Here is a 19,684-nt window from a genome sequence, read left to right on the forward strand (position 1 = left end):
ACCCAACCTAGGTGTAAAGTACTGGAGGGGATTTCCCTCTGCTGCAGCAGATCTCCTCTCTTTCAGTGCTGACAAATAAAGGCGACAATGACGTCATTGCTCTCATTATGGTTCCTGAATGTCTGTGCTCGCCAGGAATGACATTTACAATACACAGTGGAGAAGTGTGTGTACATATAAGGACACAAACAGATACTGGTAGTCGGGCGCTTCGGATTCATTTGAAAAGCCACAAAAGTCAACATGTCGATCCCCTGTCCGTTTTGTATTTGGGGTTAGAGTTCTTCCACCTCCCTGGTTGGAGTTTGCTGGTTTTTCAAGGGGTTTGGGGGAAACCAATGTGTGTGTGTGTGTGTGTGTGTGTGTGTGTAGGGGGGGGGGGGGGCTGGGAACTCACAGGACAAACAGATAGTGATAAAAGCCTTCAATTGATTCATATGATCTAATACAAAAGAGGAATTCACAGAGCACTATGATTGAAAAGAGATGCTTGAGTTTTGATGGGATTTTCCTTTTTTCTTTTCCTCTGTCTTTTTCTTTCTCAGGCATTTGTATTATAGTCATGGTTCAGTTTTTCTCTCTTTATAGATGTGCTAACAAGAACTATGACTGTGTCTTTAGGGATATCATTAAAAAATTGTTTCTTATTATGTCATTTATATGCTTGCTGTGTAGAATGCTCTTTCAGCTTAAATGAATTTTCAGTTGTAGATCACCAAGACCGAAGATACATTGTATCACTCAATAAATATGTTCTTTGTAATGTATGATAAAATAATCACTGAAGTGTGAGTTGTAAGATCACCACACAGGTATGACCAGTCATGGACCTGAATTATGAACACTGAGCACAAACTAAAGCCCGCCACACACTATGCGATCCGACCGGTCATACGACCTTAAGACCGGAAGTGTGACGTCACCAGACTTGCCAGTTTCCAGTTATACGACTGGGTCTTAGTGCCAGTTGTAGAGATTTGACATGCTGAACTTCCACGACCGGTCGTGGGCTTTCAGCCAATCAAGATACAGTGAAATGCAAGCGCACGCACTGCGGGCGCTTTAATACTCATACACGTTTGTAGGTAAAATGTACTGAAGGCAGAACAGTCGTAAGCCTACTCGTAAGGTCAGGTCGTATAGTGTGCATTGGCAGGTTGTAAGACTGGGTCTTATGGTCTTAAGGTCGTATAGTCGTGAGTCGTATAGTGTGCGGTGGGTTTTACTGTATGTCAGGTACATCGGTACATCCCAGGAAAGTGATTTTCCACATGTCAGGTCTGCCCTTGTGCTTTCATTTCATTCCCTGAAGATGAGCAGATACATGTAGCTATTATGAAAAATTATGAATATTGATTATGAAATGCATAATGACTGACTGTCAAAAGTACCATGCCACCAGATATTAACTAGGTCAGTGTAGGTGACCTATAGGTGTACTGTAATTGGCACAGTATGTGTTTGATATTATTTGCTCAAATCACAATGGCAGGCAAATTTCTCTGTTTTCGTTTTTTAAAAAGGCTGAGAAATGACCATGAGTACCTTCATCCATTAATCTTGATATGTACAAGTACAAATTGTATCATGATGATTTCTCAGACATATTCCTTAAATGGTAGTCTGAGGACAACTTCACATTGAATCCTTACACATTGTAGGCCTAATTCACCAAGTGTAGCAAGGTGTCTATTTTGCATGGAATGTTTTTGTGTAATGATGGTATTCTCTGTTAATTGTTTAATGTAAACATTGCAATATAGTTGCTCAGCCTTGAACATCTGTGTACACAAGTTTTGGCATATGCCCTGAATGTGCATTAAAGACCTGATAGCATGGAGATTCATGGGTGGCTTGATTGACTAGATCTTCATTTGCTGCCTACCTGCGTGGGCCCTGTTTCATAAAGCCATTTGTAAAGTTATGCACGACTTTACAAACGACTTAGATATGGCAAGCCAAGTGGGTTTCCTAATCATTGTTAATTTCAGTTTAGCTAAAGTTGAAATTTGCAGATGATAATGATTATTCTTACATGTTAAGACATATAATAGTTAAAAATTTATTTTTGCCCCAATGTTGATGAAATATTGACACATAGTCATACTTTGTTAAAACGTAAGGAGAAAAAAAATGGGCACACATATTGGCACTTCATATTCCAGTCGTTTGTAAAGTTTTGCATAACTTTACGAACAGCTTTGTGAAACAGGGCCCAGGGTACATGTGAAAACCATGGATAGAGCCTGGACATCATTGAATGCAGTAGTATGCATTGGTAACAATTGATTCCAATCAAGATTCTTCGGCCGTGTGTGTACTTACTGAGAGATCAGTGATAAAACTCTTCATAATTCGTTATGGGGATCATGATTCTCAAATGTATCTCAGCTAGACCAGCCTTTCCACTTCATGATATCCCCATGCTATTGGATCTTTAGACTGTTCATCACTATTAGAGGATTTAAGTCAGTTGAGTGCAAATTTTGTTGTTGCACGAATTGACACGCTCAACTTTGTGAGGCAGAGGTGCTGTCAGCAGACTGCTAACAAGCGCATGCTTGCACAAATCAGACGTTGAGTGCGAGCCTCAACTAGACGTCAGATATCCTTCTTTTGGCATTGTCTTTTTCGTCGAGGGGGAAACTTCCAATGTAATTGCGAGTCAAAAAGCTCGAGTCAGAGACAAAATCCCAGCTTAGAAAGGAGTCTGCCCCGTTTCTGATGAGTAACGCCAGGCAACACCTGTCGAATTAAAGACAACATTTCACACTCTGCCACTTGCTGCGCCCAGTCATAGAAGACTGTATTGCCTCATTATCTTCATGTTTAGTGAGGCACTATGATTAGTTGTATGCGTGACTTGGCTGCTGGGGCCATCTTCTCTAGTTGTTTGCCTTAAGTCATTCACAATGGAGCAGGTGAAAAGCACTAAAAATAGAAAACGATCCAACAATGGATGCATGAGGATATTTTACATTCCTGTCTCCTAGATATTTGCAGTATGTTGGACTTGTATATGAAGAGTTTGATTCCAAAATGCTATTAAGTGCCATTTTATAAGCAATCTGAAGTAGATACATCATCATATAGAGAAAATTAAACCTTTCCAGTGATACACTGTACCTCACTTTTTACATAACAAGAAATATTTCTTGAAGTTATGATTAAAGAATATCCCATATTTTGGTATTATTTTCTTTCTTTTTTTTAGCAGCTTTAATTGCAAATGTCTCAAATAAACAAGAAAAGAGTTATTTTTATTTTTTTTTTTTTTTGCGATCAAATTTTTCATGTGCTTGGGTAGTTAATAGTTCTTTCTTTGGCTTCTGATTTTCATGGATTTTCTGCTCCATATCTGAGTCAAGCCATTCCATGACATTTGCTTCTGTGACACTTGCTCCCATGAAATATCTGCATGCTAAGCCTAATATAAATTCTACCCATAAACATAACCCTAACCCTAATCCTAATCCTCACATCAAACTTAACATCTAAAACCCTTTCACAACTCTGACCCTAACCCCCCAAATCCTTGGAGAAAATGAGACCGAAGCAATTATCACATGACGAAATGTTTCATCAATGAGTTGAGCAGTCCATAGTGAGGCTCAGTAGTTTTTCAAATTACCTGGAATGAAGTAGTGAACCACTGAACTTTGGTCAAACGAGAGTCAATGGATACATTGCACATGGTGTAACACGGCTGATGTTGTCTTCGTTCTCTTAGGTTTTGAGGGCCTTTCTTCTGTGGAGCAAGGAAAGAGAGGGGGAGGGGGAGGGTTTAAGGAAGAGGAAAAGGGCGGGATGGATGTGGATCAGCTTAAAGGTCCGTTCAAAGCTTTCTGCAGAGGAGACCTCAGATTTCCAAGTTAGTGTACGCCTTAGAAATATCGGCCTGATGGCAGAGTTGGGGTGTAGACATCTATGGGAGATGTTGGACCTGGTGTGTGAATTCATAAAGGTCAGGAGAGTCCGTGCGTTATGGCATTCACAGATGAGGTAATACTCCACAGTCTCCGAGATTTCCTTCCTTGAGTCACTGCTCCCCGTGTTCTGCCCTCAAAACCTAACTGCCCTCAGCCGCAGTGTCATGTGCAACGAAGGTCACTGACAAGTTGCAATGCATCCTATCACTTGACCATGAACATGCAGTGTATTTTCTGCAAGCACTTATTTTTTTTTCTTCGCTCAGTAACACTTTTGTGATGCATGGAAGTGAATATCCTTCAGCTTCTCTGATAGCAATACAAGACAGCAAGATGCTCCGTAGGAAAAATTCTGGTTATTTGCATTGTAACATACATTTGGATGCAAAGCCAAATATAAAAATTCTACATCAATGATGATCACAACTTGAATTTCTGCCAGAAATAGAGAAAAAACAAGATTGAAAAAAAAAAAAAAGTCTGGAGACTTTAAAGAAAACCAAAACCCAAAGAGAAATGTGGATTGAGTGATAGCAGCGATATTAGTAGAACACATCAGTGAAAGTTTGAGGAAAATCGGACAATCAATGCAAAAGTTATGAAATTTTAAAGCTTTCGCGTTGGAACCACTGGATGAGGAGACTACTAGAGTTCATGATGTTGTGTGTGGACAACAATTTAAAGAAAATGTAAAAGGAATTCCACAGAAATTCATTTTTCATGAAAATTACACATTCCATCAACTTGATACTGACATAAGTTAAGGGTAGTAATTATTTCCCCTGCTTTCTGAAAGCGGTTTCATAGTCAAGTGCTCTTTCATTATGCTGGAAAAGTGAAAGCATGTTGAATTTTCTTTATATTTTCTTTATAATTGTTGTCCACGCATGTCATTAACTCAAGTAGTCTCCTCATCCAGTGGTTCCAACACTAAAACTTTAAAAATTGATAACTTTTGCATCAATTGTCCGATTTTCCTCGAACTTTCACTGATGTGTTCTACTAATGTTGCTGCTTTCACTCAATCCACATTTCTCTTTGGGTTTTAGTTTCCTTTAAAGTGCAATTCTACTCCAAGTTTTTGTTGACATGACATAAAATGAATAGGGTGAAATCAGATCAACAGGATGGTAGAGTTTTCATCAAAATCGGATGTAAAATTAGGAAATTTGGGTATTTTAATGGAATGTGAATATGTCCTTTTATATTTCAAACGAATCACTAGTTGAAACCACATCACAGTATTCAAATTGGCAGAAGTGATGATGTCATCACTACATGTCTCCCATTGAATTACAGAAAAACTTTTGCTAAATATCCTTTTTTTTTACATGAAATCAATCATAACAGGATGTATCTGTGTGTTATTTAAGTCATTGTCTTTTAACAACTTAGCAAAATTGAATTTGATTTGGATAAACTTCTGTCTGTCTATTTTTCTGGTTTTGCTCTATAAAGTAAACTAAAAGATGGTACATGGAATCATTCTTTTACAAATGTCACTCATTATCTTTGCCTCTTTTTATCAGTTTCTACAATCCTTTAACCCGTTGAGGACGAGTCCTGAGTATACTCGGGCAGGTGTCTATGGGAAATGCGTGTTGTAGCAAAATCAAACCGTCCTAAACGGGTTAAATGAGGGGTTTAGATGATTTTAATTAAATTTACCAGGAACTATGGTGTACGTAAATCAAACATTTGAAAAGATTTTAAAAAAATATTAAATCCCTCGTAATGATTTATATTTGAATTTTGAATGTATTTTTTTAAATATTCATTCTTAATTTTCTGTACAGTGGCAGTTTATATCACTTGATTGTGTGATGTGCCTGCCTTCCCAAAATAAGAGCTCAACCACAAGCGGGACAGGTGTATTGGCCATTATACTAGCTCTCATGTACACAACCCTGGCACTTTAGCCATATATTTCTACTGATCAAAATACTCATGTGTCAAGCATAGGATGTTCAAATAAACCAGATGGCGGCCCAAAGTATTTTCACCATTCCTAACACAGAGAGGCATAGAGAAAAGTGTGAATGATGGCTTGTCAATATTTGGATGGATGAATATGGCATAAAAACGTATGAATATCAAAGAATCGGGTCATCTGTGAAAACCATTTTGAGGACTAACGCTTCAAGGAAGATACACTTGTGTACATGTACATTGTAGGTGCCAAGGTGATGAGCTACGCACTGAAGAAAAAGAGCTGTGTGAAATATAGATAAAGATCTGATACATATATTCCTTCTGTGGGGTCAGGTTGATGCGATTCTATATTAAAGGACAAGTTCACCTTCATAAACATAAGGATTGAGAAAATGCAGCAATACTAGTAGAACACATCAGTGAAAGTTTGAGGAAAATTGGACAATCGATGGAAAAGTTATGAATTTTTAAAATTTTTGTGTTGGAACTGCTGGACGAGGAGACTACTACAGCTTGTGATGTCATATGAGTACAACAGTATAAAGAAAATGTAAAGAAAATTCAACATATTTTCATTTTTTTCTCATAATAAAAGAGCATTTGACTTGCCTCTTTCTAAAGGTAGGGGGAATAATATTACCCATGACATACTGTATGTCGGTAACAAGTCAAGGGAATGTGTACTTTTTTCAAAAGATGAAATTTTGTGAAATTCTCTCTATATTTTTCTTATGTAGTTGTACGCATATGACATCGTACACTGCAGTAGTCTTCTCATCCAGCCGTTACTGCACAAAAACTTCGAAAATTCATAACTTTTGAACGGATTGTCCAATTTTCCTCAAACTTTCAATGATGTGTTCTAGTACTATTGCTACATTTTCTCAATCCTTATGTTGATGAAGGTGAACTTGTCCTTTAAATGATTATACTGCAGGAATTTCTGGGCAGCATAGACAGTCTTCCTCATTTTTCACTGTAGTGGAATGCACCGACCACACAAACACCAGGCACCGCATCTCTTGTAGTCCATCATAAATCCAGGTGTTGGTTGCTAGCAGTGCACAGTGTTGAGTCCAGATTCAGTAAATGTCTGAGTGTGGCTTCACACACATGTGAATTCCCAGTTTTAGTTTCACTCCAGATTTTTTTCATTTTTATTTCAGGTTTAAAGAGGGTCGCGGCATTTGATTCTTAGTCATTTTTTGATGTGAAAATTCACTAAAACCTTCACTAAGACCATGAACCTACTAGGTCCATGATAAGACATTGCATTTAAATTTCTGAGAAATGCAAATATTGAACTTGTGGAGGTCCATGATAAGACATTGCATTTAAAGTTCCGAGAAATGTAAATATTGAACGTGTGAAAAAATATAAAGGAAGCAGTGCACATATTATCTAGGTTGCTTGCATGCCCCCAAATATTGAACTTTCAACTGATAATTGCAGAAAATCACCCCAACCCCTCCTTGAAACGATCTTGTGAGCAGTCTGTGATAGCTATTTTCCCCCTTTTATATTAAACTGATAATATTAGCTTATTTCTGGAATGGATTTAAAAAAAAAAGAGATGTGTAATATCATAAGTCACATGATGATTGAGACCTAAAAGAGTGTACACGCCATTGGCACCCGATGGACGTGGAATATCGCACGTGTGGCATCGTTGCAGTGGTGGAGGAAGTGAAATATAATCCTCATTTTTAGACAGGATATCTAATCTCGGTGGTGATACTATCAGGAGTTATTTTTGAAAAATGTGATCACAGAGATCATGTGGATCAGGGCAATTGGAAAGTTATTTCCTGCCATTGTATACCCCTCTTAAAAAGCTCATACACACACATATATATAAATGCATAGATCAGGCATTTGAAGGCCCCAGGCTATTGAGTAATTTTTACAAATTTATATACAGTGTATAAACAACACAACACACAAATAGACATGGTATCTACACTGTATAAAGTCATTGTAAACCTCTTTGATGTAGCAGACTGATTAACAATAGACCAAAAAAAAAAAAACAACCAAAAAAACATAAGTGTTTTCCTGCCTACTTAAAGTGCACCATTACCCTGGAAATCAAATTTGTGTACTGATAGAAACAGCCATAATTCACCTGTGATAGCCCCTGAAAGTGTACATATTTTAATAAATCAGGTCAATTCTCTTTAACAATTTGACACTTATGCTCTGCGCATTTCACAAGTTCTGTTCCATAGGCGCCAGTACTGATACCTGTATGTGTGTGTTCTAGCTACAAGCGTACGTTTTTACAAATAGTATCGAGATTCCAGGTCGATTTGTTAGCTGATCGCGCACGTGCATTGCATATCACTATCGTTTATAAAGATGTATTTGGAAACAAATATTGATAGCACGATCGTTCAATTGAAAGAATCGGATGATTGACTAGTCTATTTCAAGTTATTTTTATTTTTATACTCTTTAGAATTTACATTTAAACCCCAATGAATAAAAATCAGAGTGACCAAAAAAAAAAAAATTATTTTGCAGAGGGCATGTCTCAAGTATATTTAACAAATATAGGAAACATAATACTTGGGGTATTGGTACACTTTAAGTTTGGGGGGAGCTGGTGTGATTTCATAGCTAAAGAGTTGTTTATTTCAAGCTGCCACAAGAATGTGTCTGGTAGACTACATCTTTCACATTGGCAGACAAAAACATTACAAAAATCAGGTATGCAAAACAACACATTAACGAATAAACAAAGAAATGATATTAATGATATTGAAAAGTATCGTGAATGATATCTTGTGGTGAGTTTTGTGTGTAAAATAGGGGTCTGCAGTGGGTTGATCCAATTTAGAAAATTTTGCACATCAGTGGGATCATGGATTGATTCAACTTTTGATATCTCATTTATTGTGTGTTTTCCTACTTTGTGCTGAACTTTTAGTCATTCACTTTTTGAATTATTCACCTTGATGTGTACACATGTACATGTATATTATAGGATAACATTTGTGCATTTGTACAAAAGTACAATGCTCAGTGATCACTCTCCTGATCTTCCTTTTTCCTATGCAGTGATGGTGCAGTTTGCATTATGTAGGACCTATCATCTTTTAATCTCTCTTTTTCTCTTTGTCACTTCAAACAGATTGTCGATCGCTACCCAACCCGGATTGAGCTCATGACGAACGCCAGGACGTATTTCTTTGCAACGGACAGCTGTGGTGAGAATGAAGTTTGAACCATCTCTTGTGCTGTGAATCTGAATGAAACAAAAACTAACCCCGCCCCCCCACAAAAGAAAGAAAATAAGAAAGTTGTTGCGAAATGTCAGGAACTCTTACAAGATGCCTTTGCAAGTGTAGGAAAAAATATAAAGCAGAGTTCTATAGTAATACCTCCTTCAAAGAAGATCCTGGATAGTATCTGGCAGTGCCTATTGACATTCATGTGACACTAGAAGTGACGTCCCTAGTTAAACTTGGCAGGGTTCAATGGAAAGTTACCATAGCAACCAATCAGTTATGATACAGCAGTGATAATATCAAAATCAGTATCCTTGAGAATATGATAAAAATTCAGACAAAAGGAAGACAGGTACAAAATATTGTATGAGAGGAGAAATTGTGGTGTTCTTTCTGTACTCTTAAAAGAGCCAACATCACGCTTATGCTTCCACTTTTTCTCTCATTTATGATAATCTGTCAATTTTGGAATTTTTGGACAAAATGCATATTTCTGTGTAACATTGTTCAAGATACAATGTATCTACAAAACATGCAGCATTCTCACACCGTATCCCCAAAAGAGAGAGAGTGTATGTCCCTTCCTTCGTGTCAAGTTCACATGATACGTGTCCATTGTTAATTTTGGCACATTTGATAGATATCGTTGGTTATGCACACAAATTTTATCGGGTCATGTTTTGTCTGGAGCTGGAAGAGTTCAGTTCTTGCCAAGTTCATCAACGTATTGAGTTTCCCTGCTCATTACTCTTGTTATTTCTCCACTGCAGATGAGGGAACTATCTGGGCCAACATGTTGATGCAGGCCATCATTGGTTATGAGGTAAGATATAACCAGGGACACACCAAGCAATCAGATGCTCCCAAAGTTCAAATGCCGATGATAATGGCTTTGGGATGTGAAGAATGGTTTATTAATTATAAAATGATAAAGCAGATCCTAATCAAATGATTGGTTGAGAGCATACATGTGACCAGGTATTTCATTTTGTTGCCTAAAACATAATTTTGCTCCCTAAAACATAATTTTCCTCATGACTAGTCATTAGTGTACAAATAATGCACAGGTGAGAAGGCGTTAGTGGAGATGTGGTGCATGCGAGAGATGCATCTCCACTAACGTCCTGAACGTAAACCTGTGCATTATTTGTTTGATAAAATGGTTCTATGAATTATTTTTCATTTACCTTTATGGGTAAATACCTGTCAGCTGCATGTAGAACTTTTTTTTGAAAAAGCCAAAGTGTCCAAAGAAATATTCCAAACACACTTTGACTGAACATGGACTTGTTTACAGTAAGTAGGCGACTGAGCGCGCACTCGCAACTGACTGAGTGCGCATTGCTACATTACTAGTAAAGTATGCAATTGTGTTTTCATTGAGCATGATTCTGGCAAGCCACAGTCATACGTATACATTTTTTATCTCTGAGTGGTCATTAGTACGCAGTCAGTGGTAAAAACTTATGCCCGCTGGGCATGTAAGGTAAAAATGAAAGACTGGTCATGTGATTGCTCTCCGCCAATCATTTGATTAGGATCCATGTCACCACTTTATGATGAAATATAATGACCAGTCATTAAGAAAGTATAATGACCAGTCACTAGTACTTTCAAGTCAGGTGACTGGGCGGGATTTCTTTGTTTTATTTACTCACAAAAATGACTCCTGCAGAATGTAAAATACCTTCATTGGAATTCTTTCAAAGATAAGGATCTACTTCATCATTTTATAGAACAAATAGCAAAAATCATTTTGTTGGGACATTAGTAAAATAACCCACAATTAGTAACTTGAAACAGTCCGAACACATTCTTGGCAAGAATTTGTGAAAAAAGCCATCAAGCACCAATCTTCTTTCTCCTCTATCGTCATGAAACACCCCCTTTTTCTGCCACTGCATTTACAATGTGATGTTGTGTGGTACAGTGAATTCATCTGCTGAGCTGTATTTTTCAGACACTGAGCTGGTCATTTGATTAAAACGTAGAGAAAAATATATTTGTCATTCAATATTTGAATACTGTTTTCAAAATGCAGTCAATGTGATCTGAGCGAGGTTTTCCTCTGTTGTGACCTTTCGGTAATGTGTTTGTGTTTTGAACCAGGAAGTTCTTAGTAAAACTTGTAGTTGATGAACATTGATGTTCTGTTACCTCTAAATGTGAAATATGAACTGTTCTTCCACTCGATACCGTGCAAAAGTCATTTCCTCTTCTTTGGTGGAAATGTATACGCCAGCAGAAGAAATGAATTGCACTGCAAAAAATTTCCTTGTTTACAGTTATGGGGCCCATCTTTGGTAAAATGTAGCAGGTGTAGGAAATCTTGAAGAAGATGTTGTTATCACTGTGGGTCACAATGGCATGCATTGTTAATGTATCACATGGTGCACGTCGTGGTCACAAAATCTTACATTCATACAATAAAACAGATATTTCATCATCTACACTGTAGATGACTGTAAAAGTGCCTTTAGCATTTAAGAAAGTGGAAAGGGAACATTGTGGTGGGTGCTTAATAATTTACCAAATTAATTTATGCTTGTAGAGCTATTAAAATTTGTCAAATGTTACTGAAATTTTTACCAATTTCTTTACCATAGTGTGGTTGCACTGCCTGTATTTAAAATGACCAGTTCTGAGGGCGAAATATCTGACTTTTGAATTTAAGTTATGCTATGTGTACTGTTGAGCTTTTTGGTATTGTTGTCAATAAATGGCTCATTCAGTTTTACTGTACTTCTGTACTTCATTTAATGTCAAGAGTACATATTGTTGTAGAAGACCATGTCTATGTGCACTTGCTAACACAGATGTAGGACATGTAATAGAGTGCAACAGCAACAACAACAATAACAACAAGCATCCACATCCTCTTAGAGGCATTACATCCTTTTTTTTTTTTCCAGTGTATGCTGTCCTGCGGTAAAATCCTGCCGGAACAGACAAGATATAATGTTTCTTAAATTGAAATGAGGGTCAGTGAGGAGTTGTGTGAGTCACCTGTTTTGACTCCCCCCCCCCCCCCCCACCCCCCCCCCAAAAAAAAAAGAAGAAAAATAAAGGATATGCTGAAACCTCATGATGAAATATGGATGGCTTCAGCAAATTTGCTGTTTTATTCAAACTCTCTGGCTTGTTATTTACATCTTTGGAAGTGTTACCTTTCAAAGGTTTCAATTAATACCCTCATTCCACAGAGATTTTTCTCTTAGGTCACTTATTGGAAGCAAAGTTTGTTGCTTCCAGCCACCCACCAAAGGGTATCGGATTGCAGTCTAATGAATGCGACTTGTGTTGGTCGACTATCAGGTCAGTGTGAGACATGTTGTGTGATCATCATCGGACGAACTTGCCCCATCGGATCGTCGCCTGACATGGCTGACACTGACCTGACAGTCGACCAACACAAGTCGGATTTTGTCAGACTGCCATCCGTTACACTTTGGTTGGTGGCCAGAAGCAAATAACTTTGCTTCCGACGAGTGACCCATGAGAAAAAAATCTCTGTGGAATGAGGGTGTTATCTATTTAGTATCAGAAATGCACATTTTTGGTTTACAAACCTTTCCTTTTAAGATGGCTTATGAGAAGAGACACCAATGTGTAACAAAGACACAGTCTATTATTGTGGTGACTCGGTCAAAAAAAAATCTTCGAACTTTTGTGCCAGCTGAGCTGTATAATGCTGGTAAAAAGGCTAGATAGAGTCACTGGGAAGTTTTTTCAAATTATGGTGTACCTATCAAGGTGTCCACAGCATTAGCAAATGTCATCATGCTAATTAGCCATTCACTTAATGGTCTATTCTACAAAACACAACTGTTTATGGAAACAATTGAATAAGGTACAAATTTGCATCAATCCTCTCACTCAATTATATTTTTCTTCACTTTTGTGAAGCACTTCGTGATTGGTTTCCAACACTTTTTTTTTTTTATTTTTTTTTGCAATAGGTTCATTTTCACATGACATACAAAGTGACAATGGTTAATACAAAATGTCTTTATTTCCTTTTGATACCCTTTCCCCATGTTGCTTGGAATAATACAGTATGTAGAATGTTACCATCTAAATGAATTTTGGCTAGTAGAAAGGTGAAATGGCTACTAGTTTCACTGTTTTGGATCATTTAAATTAAAAAGATTCACAAATGTTAACCATTAGATTTCAACCATCTCCCAATCATCTGCAATAAATGATGAACAAGTCACAGAAAGTCTTTCCCAATCAGTAACACGTTACAGCGATTTCCTTTGATCGCAATCTGTATTCAACTACCATGAATTTTTTGCATCTTATGCAGTGACTGTTTTATGTCTTCGCTTTCTGATTCCCACGCTTATGCTATCAAAACAAACACGCACACATAAAAAAAAATGAGAAGTCTGCCAACAACAATAGGTGGCATGGGTCGGTGAGTTTTTTTAAATTATAATAATATCTAGGATGGGCCTGCAAGCATTGTGTGCATGTTGGACATGAACTTGAATGTGTTTTCAATTATTTTCAACTCTGTCAATTTTGAGAATGTCTTGTTCGTATTCTTTTGTGTGGTATGTACATATAATTTACATATACGTATTTTTTCCCATTGTGACAATTTCTTTTTGGGCAGAATTGACCATGGGCTATATTCATATACAGCAGCCTCATATTGGATGAAAAACTATCATAAATAAATAAATAAAAAAACATTATTGGAGAGTCACATTTGAAATTCTGTCATGGTAAAGCAGTAAACACTGTCCTGACAACAAAAGCAATGTAATGTTGAAATGAAATGGATTAAATTCTGATGAATCGAGATGGCAAAAATAAAGAAACAACTGGGTTTCTTCCACATTGATTTGCGCGAATGCTATGAGGTATTTCAATGATTCCTCAATGAAATGAGGAACGATTAATTAAAGAAATGTGCTTTACTGATGTAGGTTTTCTTAGCTGCATACAAGTGAATTCTGGGATGTCTTATGAAGTTCCATTATCAAACTTGCATTTGTGTTGCTTGTTTGGATTGCACAGCACAATATGCAGGTAGTATGAAACATCTTGTAACATAAATATCTCGTAAATATCAATATATAGGTCGAATCGAAACTTTATCTACAGTACTGAAAGAGTGATTCATGATTGATGTTATCTATGATTGTGCAAGAAAAACATCCAAATGGAACCAATCAATGTATTGTCCTCGTTGAATCATGTGAAGCAATACTTATGTTCCACTTTAGTAGAGTTTTGATTTTCTAGTATATTTGATTTCAGAGATTCATGACCTTTTTGTTGATTGACCAGACTCTGTGGTGGGTACCATGCACTGTCCATGCTTAAAAATAGAAGGCTGCTATAATGCTTTATTTGGTATGTTTTGGTTGCTTTCAGTTTTGTTTTTGTTGCAGTTGAAGTGGGAATATTACCAGCAGTGTGCTCATGCCTGTTGTTGTCTTTGTTCTTGTGTTCGCTGAGTGAAAAAGTTAACTATCCATCAACAGAGAATTCCCAATTTTGTTCTTTGTGTTTAAAACCTGTCAGCATTGTCTGTTTTGTTTGTTTGCAAGGTATTTTTCTGTTATGTTCTTACAGAACCCTTGATGGATCCCCACTTGCTATCAAGCAAGATAATTAATTTGATTTGCTAGTGATTTCCTGTCTTATTGATTGGGTTTTAATGGGAATCTCATCTTGCGAGCATGATTAGAGGCCAACATGCGTTCTCTTGGCTGGGCCTTGGAGTGAATGGTGTGCTCTGCATGACATGATGAAGAAACCACACACCTGCCACTCCGTTCAATAGTACTTGTGCTGGTGCTTGCCATTCACTTTGATGTTGTGGTGTATCTAGAGCTCATTTTTGTTGTCTGGGTCATGATTATCAGTATTGCATGAGTCTGTGGGGGGGGGGGGGTCAAAGTGCAGGAGGAAGACTGCTGTGCCAATTGGGATGCTGTATTTCTCATTGATTATCCCAAATTGATTCAATAACATAATTTTCACAAAGCGTAGGAGGTGACCAAATTGATGTTACCGGTACTTTTTAATTTTTCTGTTTATGTTTAAAAGATTAGTTACTCTTTATTGGAAGTTCTTGTCATGCTTGCATTGCCATGGGTGGGGTGTTGATTGGGCAGTACGAAACTTTCAACATGAACAAATCTATATGCTGTGTACTTGTAATTTGAATTTGAAGAGTAAAACAATTCACTGATTGTAAGCCTTCTATCTATTTTTATTTCCACATACTGCATCACTTTTAATGCAGGTTAATGAGCGGCAAAAATTATTTGCATATATCTGTGATGCTCTCAATCAATGCAAAAGGAACTTGTTAGGTTGGGCTGAGCCCAAATTATTATTTTGCAGGTGAAATAAAAAAAAACAAATTAATCTGTACAGTTGAAGGATTTTCATATGATTGTGTAAAGAAATATGTAACTTTGCTATTCTGTGATTTATCAAGGGGTGAAATTTAGTCACATGACTGCAAACATGATGACTTAGAATCAAACATAATGATTTCATTTTTGAGATATCCTCACCACAGCTGTCACGTGAAGCCTTGAGTCAAACACTTGTCAGCTAAAAGAGGATGAAACTATTTGAGTGTGATTTCCCATTTTAATTTCACATTGTGCATGGTATGATGTGTATGAATATTGTGTATATATTATGTAATAAGTGTAGATGTCACAGGCTTGAGAATATTCTTGCAGTAATTGTTCTTGGTATTCTTATTTTCAGGCCCAGCCTGGAGGATTCCCAAAGGGAGGGGAGATGAGCTGTCCAGATAAGCAGGTGAGTTTAGATTTGAATTTTGATTTGTTTTTACGTGGCTGCTCAGGAAGTTGCCAATTTCAAAACATTCTGAGAATTTGAAATTTTGGACAAACAAAAGGGTAGTTATCAGATTTTTAAATTTTTGTACAAAAATCAAGTTTCATATTCTTAAGCTAAATCATATTATTTAAAAGTTTTTTTTTTTTTAACCTGTTAATCTTTTTACAGAGGTATCTTGGTGATCTGCCACATATTATTCTGATCACTAGTATCAAACCTGAACCAATGCTAAACTTATTTCAGTCCCTACATGTCTATAGCAGCCCTGTCCGCTGTCATGTCCCAGTGCACACCTGCTTAAAATCCGGCCACACTTAGGCATTTGGCTCTCAACGGAGTTCCCATGTTTACACATTCGAATGGAGATGAGCTCTGCAGGTAAAAGTGTCTTACAGATGGATGCGGTTGCCATGGCAAAGCTTAAAACATGGCCTCTCTTTATAATGAAGAGTGTATACCTAATGAAAAAAAAAATGATAAAATGTATGTTTTCATTCACAACAAGTTTGATCACTCATGTTCTGATTTGTATTTTTCCTTTATCAGGGTCATCTGAAAATGGAAGGTTGCAACCAAAGGAGGTAATTAATAGATGCAAGCAATTCTCATTTTGGTTTTGAAGTATAAACTATGAACTATGCATAAACAGTGTTGTCCTGAGTAGTGCAGGTTCAAAAGTTCAAAGTGAATTGTAACGTTCAATGTGGGGTTGGTGTCAAAAGCATGTCAAGCTCTCAGAAATTTTCCAAATTTGGCCAAACCAATTAATTGAAAAAGTACAGCGATTGAAATCAATTTTTAGAAACAATTGCGACAGTCGCTTTGCTCTTACCACTCTTGTGTGTTGCCGCAGAAGATGTTATTATCTCTTGTGTGCTTTCTGTAAGCTTGAAATGAAAAGCCCTAATGTATGTATTAAACCTCTACTAAAACTAGCAGTAGCTGCACCCATCATAGCTCAAGGGAACTGAGTGTAATGACAACTGGTAGTAGCTGTAACAACAGTACCGTCATGATAGCCAAAGAGAATATAAATCTCCTTGAGGAATTTTCCATGCATGCATGATGTATTTGCAAATGAATGTTCTTCACCAGTGCAGTCTCCATTTACCCATTTTTTCCTCCAGATACTTTGCCATCAAAGGAGAAAAGATGTGTTATTACTCTTCAGAGAAGGTGAGCAGTTGAGATCATTTTATTTGTACCTTGTTTTTTTTTTTTTTGGGGGGGGGGTTGGAGGAGGGAGGGTGAGGGAATTAGTTTTACATGCAGCATAGACAAACATACCAATTATTTTGACTTTAGTTTTAGCAACAATTTGAAAAGCAAAGTGATGCCACTATGACGTGACATAAGGAAACCTAAGTGTGTAATTGTTTCAGTAGAATATTTTCATTCTGACTTGACTGTTAGAATGCTGACCATTTTGTCTTTTGATGTACAATTATTAGTATTTTAAAGTCTTATACTAAATCTCCTCTCAGCCACTGTTGGTTTCATCAGGAAAAAAAAAAGATCTTATTACTGTTACAGCAATTTGCAACAAAGAAGCAGTTAATGTACATGTGCATTTGATATAATGCATTGAAAATGTTTATAGGAAGCATTTACACCACTTCCATTCTTATGTTATCGTTGTTTGCTGCAGATTTTGCAAAAAAAAAAAAAGACAAAGAAAAGAAGATACATTTAACCATCACACATTGTGACATCGACCAAGATATACACAAAAACAGCCATGAAGAATAACACATAAATAATATATCAATTGACAAAAAAAAAAACCACCCAATGAAACGAATATGTACCTATATTCATTAGCACACACACATGTATTATCACAAGGGTTATTCTTTCTTATGCATATGAGCTTATTTTAGAGCAAATGTTGACAGTTTCTGCAGGTACATGTATATGATAGAAATCCCTTTGATCATTAATTCTCCTTGAAATTGACAATTAAGACCACTTCAAAGCCTCACTCAGGACTCATTTTTCACCAGACATTCAGTCGCTAACTCTCTAAGAGGAGTCTGCATCTCTGAATGTTTTTTTTTTAAAGATATATGGCATCATACAAGTGCTGTAAATCATCATCATAATCATCATCATACCTTTAACGCGACTGTAATATGTACTGTGGCAATCGTCCCTTTGTGTCTGCCTGCAGGACTTCGAAGCCGCTGTGCCCATATCGGACATCGAGATGAAGCTGGCCAACGCCAGAATCAACATGCAGAAGCCGGAGAGAATCACCCTCACCACGCCGAGTACTACCTACCAGTGAGTCTGTCCTCCTGGCTTTCGAATGGCATCTTTTCATTTTCATGGCTGGTTGCTATGGTAACCAATTCTTTAAAGGCATGACTGGCATGTCTCAAGTGTAAATGTCTATCGGTACTAGAAAACAGTGCCCCACAGCAACGGCGTAAATCCGTACTGAGGAGTGGGGGGGATGGTCACCATCACCACGATTACAAGCCCATAACCGGACCGGCTTGGGGGGGGGGAGAAAGCTTGGTGCCCCCCCCCCCACACACACACACACACACGCACACACTTTACAGGGATCGGATGTCCTACTCTTTTGCATGAAATATAAAGTGGGAGGAAAGTGGCAGCAAAAATATGAAGACTTTTTGTTCTTGTTGCTTTTGTTTTTTGCTTGTCAGATGACTTTCGGCGGAAAATCAGACCTTAAAAGTATGATTTTTTATTTTTTTTTAAATACCTATGAGAGGGAGCGGAACGACCGAACGGGGGGAGGGTATGTGGGGGGGGGGTATCCCTCTCCCACACGTGGAAGATTTTGCATTTTCAGACCTGAAATTCAGCGATCTGGTGCACATTTTTGGTGAAAAGTTTTTCTTTTCTTTAGAAAAAAAATAAGAAAATGAAATATTCACAATATATTATTGAATGACTAAATCTTGGTATTTCAGCTCTTGCTCCGCCTGTGCGACATCACTGTGAAGGCCTACTAAATAATGGGGCCTATCACCGGCGTAGACAGGATTTGATCTTAGGAGGAGCGGTTATGTGAGGGAGCGAAGCAAGCGGGGGGGGGGGGGGGGGGGGAGGGTATGGTAGGGAGATTTCCCCCTCCCACGGTGAAATCTTTTTGCATTGAAAATTTTGACATTTTACAGTCCCCAAACTGCCGTTTGTAACTACATTCTTCGCTTTGGAAAGTAAGGGGGCGGGGGCGCACCGGGCGAAAACTGCTGGCAATTACTGGCAGCAACATCAGGAGAATGGCATAGCGATTAAATGCGAGCGAGCGAAGCGAGCGAGCTTGAACATTTTGATATTTTACAGTCCCAAAACTGCCGTTTGTAGCTATATTTTTCGCTTTGGAAATTAAGGAGGGGGCACCGGGCGAAAACTGATGGCAATTACTGGCAGCAACATCAGGAGAATGGAATAATGATTAAATGCGAGCGAGCTCGAAAATTTTGACATTTTACAGTCCCAAAACTGCCGATTGAAGCTATATTTTTCGCTTTGGAAACTAAGGGGGCGCACCGGGCGAAAACTGCTGGCAATTACTGGCAGCAACATCAGGAGAATGGAATAATGATTAAATGCGAGCGAGCGAAGCGAGCGAGTTTGAAAATTTTGACATTTTACAGTCCCAAAACTGCCGTTTGTAGCTATATTTTTTGCTTTGGAAATTAAGGGGGGCGCACCGGGCGAAAACTGCTGGCAATTACTGGCAGCAACATCAGGAGAATGGAATAATGATTAAATGCG

The 19,684-nt window shown here is 37.7% G+C and overlaps 1 protein-coding gene across 1 annotated transcript in view; it reads left to right on the top strand.

The window, feature by feature from the left end:
- The window catches only part of LOC140235324 (arf-GAP with Rho-GAP domain, ANK repeat and PH domain-containing protein 1-like), a 138,962-nt gene that overhangs the window by 58,971 nt on the left and 60,307 nt on the right, over window positions 1-19,684 (top strand). Inside the window, exons 8-13 of the mRNA XM_072315348.1 lie at window positions 8,995-9,070; window positions 9,862-9,914; window positions 15,836-15,889; window positions 16,478-16,512; window positions 17,059-17,107; window positions 18,102-18,214. Of these exons, the coding sequence (XP_072171449.1) occupies window positions 8,995-9,070; window positions 9,862-9,914; window positions 15,836-15,889; window positions 16,478-16,512; window positions 17,059-17,107; window positions 18,102-18,214 (380 nt within the window). The remainder of the gene's footprint in view (window positions 1-8,994; window positions 9,071-9,861; window positions 9,915-15,835; window positions 15,890-16,477; window positions 16,513-17,058; window positions 17,108-18,101; window positions 18,215-19,684) is intronic.

The sequence above is a fragment of the Diadema setosum genome, chromosome 11 (genome assembly GCF_964275005.1).
Source record: "Diadema setosum chromosome 11, eeDiaSeto1, whole genome shotgun sequence".
NCBI lineage: Eukaryota > Metazoa > Echinodermata > Echinoidea > Diadematoida > Diadematidae > Diadema > Diadema setosum.